Source organism: Durio zibethinus, chromosome 10, assembly GCF_047325235.1.
Source record: "Durio zibethinus cultivar Kanyao isolate XHJ-2024 chromosome 10, ASM4732523v1, whole genome shotgun sequence".
Taxonomy (NCBI): Eukaryota; Viridiplantae; Streptophyta; class Magnoliopsida; order Malvales; family Malvaceae; genus Durio; species Durio zibethinus.
Genome location: NC_143171.1, coordinates 17,308,457 through 17,311,772, shown reverse-complemented (window position 1 = coordinate 17,311,772; position 3,316 = coordinate 17,308,457). Strand labels below are relative to the sequence as shown.

Sequence of the window (3,316 nt, the reverse complement as noted above, 5' to 3'; positions counted from 1 at the left end):
ATTGCTCCAGTGTAATTTTTGAACAAAACTAGAAGAACCAATTTGTTCATTCATAAAGTCTATAATAGTTAACTTCCTATGCAAATCAATCGACTATTCATATTAAAAGTCTTCTCCATTTGATTCTTTTCATGTTATGAATCAAATCCTTGATCATCAAACATTCTTAAGCTATTTTTTAATTTCTGTTTGATTAATATTCTTAGTTAATTATCTTTCACTTATTTTATAATGAGAAAGGATTAACTTATACGAGTATAAAACTTCTTAATTTTATCTATTTTTTTCCATTAATTTCAATAAATCTAAAGAATGAAATTAAACTATCTTTTTCACTTATTCTTTCATCTTTTAAATCTATAGAAATTAAAGGTTAAAAAATATATAAAACTAAAAAGTTTTATACATATATAAATTGATCTCTCATCTTTTATAAATTATTCTAATAAATAATGATATTGGTTTGCTATATTTTTATTTATTTTTTATTTAATCCACAACTTAACCTCTTATCAATAAAAATAAGCCCAGTTACTTGCGCATCCATGTCTAAAGGCCGTTGCATACAAGAAAAAAAGAAAAATAAAAAAGAACAATTCTAAAACACAATATTCCTTAAAAAATAAACATAAAGTAAGTCTATGAAATAATACTCCATACAATTAACCATGTCTATGAAATAATACGCCGTACAATCAACCATTGATAGTTAACCTTTAAGTAGATTTTGGCAGAGGAGAAATAAAAACAAAATAAAGAAAAAATGGTTATAAAATATAATATTAAGATATTTTATCAAGTAAATCTAATAATTCAAAATATGATATTATAATATCACATAAAAATAATAAAAAATTATGAAAATAGTGTAACCTAAAATTTTAACAAAAATAAATATATGTGTTTAATAAAAATAAAAATATTTTATATTTTTTTATCAATATAAATTATAATATATAAATTTTATGTAAAATATAATAAAACAAATAATTTATTAATATTTTATAAAAAAACAAATAAACAAATTATCAATTCTACTGGCGATTCCAATCAAATTCCCTATCAGCTTTGCCTTTGTCTTTTGAGGTGGGGATTGGGCAATGACCAATGACCATATTTTAAGACTTTTGTCGCTGCCTCGGTCGGTTTAAAGTTTATTGAGACACAGTACTACATTGTTATTCTTACTACGAAAAAATGAAAATAAAATTGTTCTAAGAAAGAAAAAAATGACATTGAAATTGTAGGCAGGCACTTTCCCATTCATTCCCTCTTCATTCTTCAAACAAACAGCTTCCTCGTTTTGCCTCAAATGGAACTTCCACAGTTACACTCACAAACAAGTAAAACCAAAAATCTCTCATAAATAGGCTCCGCGTTAATCTTATTGACTGCTTTTTGCTGTTTGGTAGCATGGACCAGTTTTCTTGGAGCTCCAACTCTTATAGCTCTAGTTTTTTGGTGAATTCAGGGTGTCAAGGGAAAACAAGAAATGGGTCCTTTTCTTCTTCTTCCTCTTCCTCATTAGTTTTGGATAGTGAGAGAGGAGAGCTTGTGGAGGCTACAATGAACCTGCCAAGAAAGGGGGTGTCAGCCGACAGAAATGTGGCTGCTCTGAAGAACCATAGTGAGGCTGAGAGGAGGCGCCGTGCGAGGATTAATGCTCATTTCGATACACTCCGTGACCTCGTACCGGGTGCTAACAAGGTAAAATATGATCGTTGTTTGCATAAGATTTTGGTGAATAGAAAAAAAAAAGTATGGTAGAGATGGTAATTGGCTGACTGTAGTTTTTTTGTTTGATTGGCTGATTTAACGTCAATTTTAGCAGTATCTAATTCAAAATTTTTACACTTGATCAGGATTTGATGGTTTAGAAAAAATATAAAGAAACATTGATTGCTAAATGCAATTGTTAAGTGATGACTAGTGTTGATAATTCAGTTAATAAGATAGACTGTGAAAGGCTTTTTTTTTTTTTTTTGGATAAATAGACTGCGAAAGATTTATATATGCAGCCCTGTCAGTCCAATACTAGTAGAATACTATATCTTAAATTGATTATTCTTGTTAGTTGAATCATGTGATAGCTTTGTTGTAAATTTTGGGGCCAGTTGATGTGGATAGTTCCTAATGATTTGAGGGTTAGTTATAAATTCTTTATCTGTGAGTTAGTTTAATTCTTTAATTGGGTTTGCTGAATTACATGTCTTGAGCTCACAGATGGACAAAGCATCATTACTTGCTGAGGTGATTGGACACTTGAGAGAACTAAAGAAGAATGCGGAAGAAGCTTGTGAAGGTATTCTAATACCAATGGACACTGACGAAGTGAGAGTGGAAAAGGAGGATGAAATGGATGGAAATCCTTGCTTGATTAGGGCAAGTCTGTGTTGTGATTATAAACCTGGACTTTTGTCTGATTTGAGACAAGCACTTGATGCGCGCCATCTGATGATAGCGAAAGCAGAGATGGCAACTTGGGAAGGAAGGATGAAGAATGTTTTTCTGGTGGCTAGCTGCAAAGAGGGGGACTCTAAAGATGCTGCAGTAAGGATTTCTACAAGCACTGTAGACCAAACACTTAGGTCTGTACTTGACAAATTTTCTGCTTCAGAGGAATTCTCCTTAAGAGCTACACTTTCAAACAAGAGGCGAAGGGTTTCTTTGTTCAATTCTTCATTGTCTTCTTCATCTGCATAACTTTGGTGAGCATATAATTACTTAGAAGTGGTTCAATTCTTTAGAATGCAACTTTTTATGTTCATAGTCATAGTAGTACTGGATATATATATATATATATATATAATAATTGCTTATGTTTCATCTGCTGTATAAACTGAGGAATTTATATACCCAGGTCTCTCATTGCTGGATTATAGGTGACTGGATAAGATGTACCTGTTGTAATATAAATCATAGATATTGTAAAATGAGCAACTTATCTCATGATTTAACTTTGTGGTTGGGGAGTTATTTTATCAATATTCTTCTTTCATTTGGATAATGGTGAATCAGAGACGGATTATGTCTTTTGTTTGCTTCAAGATACATTATGGTTATTTGGTAAATATCATCATAATCCTTGTGACTTAAATCTTATAACAATAATGTATAATAAGATACTCTGGGTAAATGCTTATTACCCAGCTTCCTCTCAAATTAGATAACATCTGCTTCTGTGAACCTTGAAATTCAGGAAGCTCTATTAAGCAGTGTTTTCAGAGTGTGTGACCAGGTGCTAAGGTGCACTGCAAATCAAAAGAAGTGCCATGCACCCTCTAGGCAAGGGGCCATACTTTTTTTTTTTTTTTTC

General features: G+C 31.2%; 1 protein-coding gene across 2 annotated transcripts; it reads left to right on the top strand.

The window, feature by feature from the left end:
* Nucleotides 1-1,196: 1,196 nt before the first annotated feature.
* On the top strand, nucleotides 1,197-2,992 carry LOC111292772 (transcription factor bHLH30-like). Of its 2 annotated transcripts, XM_022885337.2 has the most exons (3): nucleotides 1,197-1,343; nucleotides 1,472-1,707; nucleotides 2,224-2,992. In XM_022885337.2, the coding sequence occupies exons 1-3, from the start codon at nucleotides 1,313-1,315 to the stop codon at nucleotides 2,701-2,703; spliced, it is 747 nt and encodes a 248-aa protein (XP_022741072.2). In that variant the 5' UTR covers nucleotides 1,197-1,312; the 3' UTR covers nucleotides 2,704-2,992. The 2 variants fall into 2 exon arrangements, with proteins under 2 accessions (XP_022741072.2, XP_089623418.1); XM_089767292.1 differs by having other exon boundaries at nucleotides 1,197-1,707.
* Nucleotides 2,993-3,316: the final 324 nt, after the last annotated feature.

Coding starts and splice junctions, on each gene's coding strand:
- LOC111292772 (XM_089767292.1), top strand. CDS start 1,414: ATGGACCAGTTTTCTTGGAGCTCCAACTCTTATAGCTCTAGTTTTTTG. Junction 1,708..2,223: donor TCGTACCGGGTGCTAACAAG/GTAAAATATGAT, acceptor TTGAGCTCACAG/ATGGACAAAGCATCATTACT.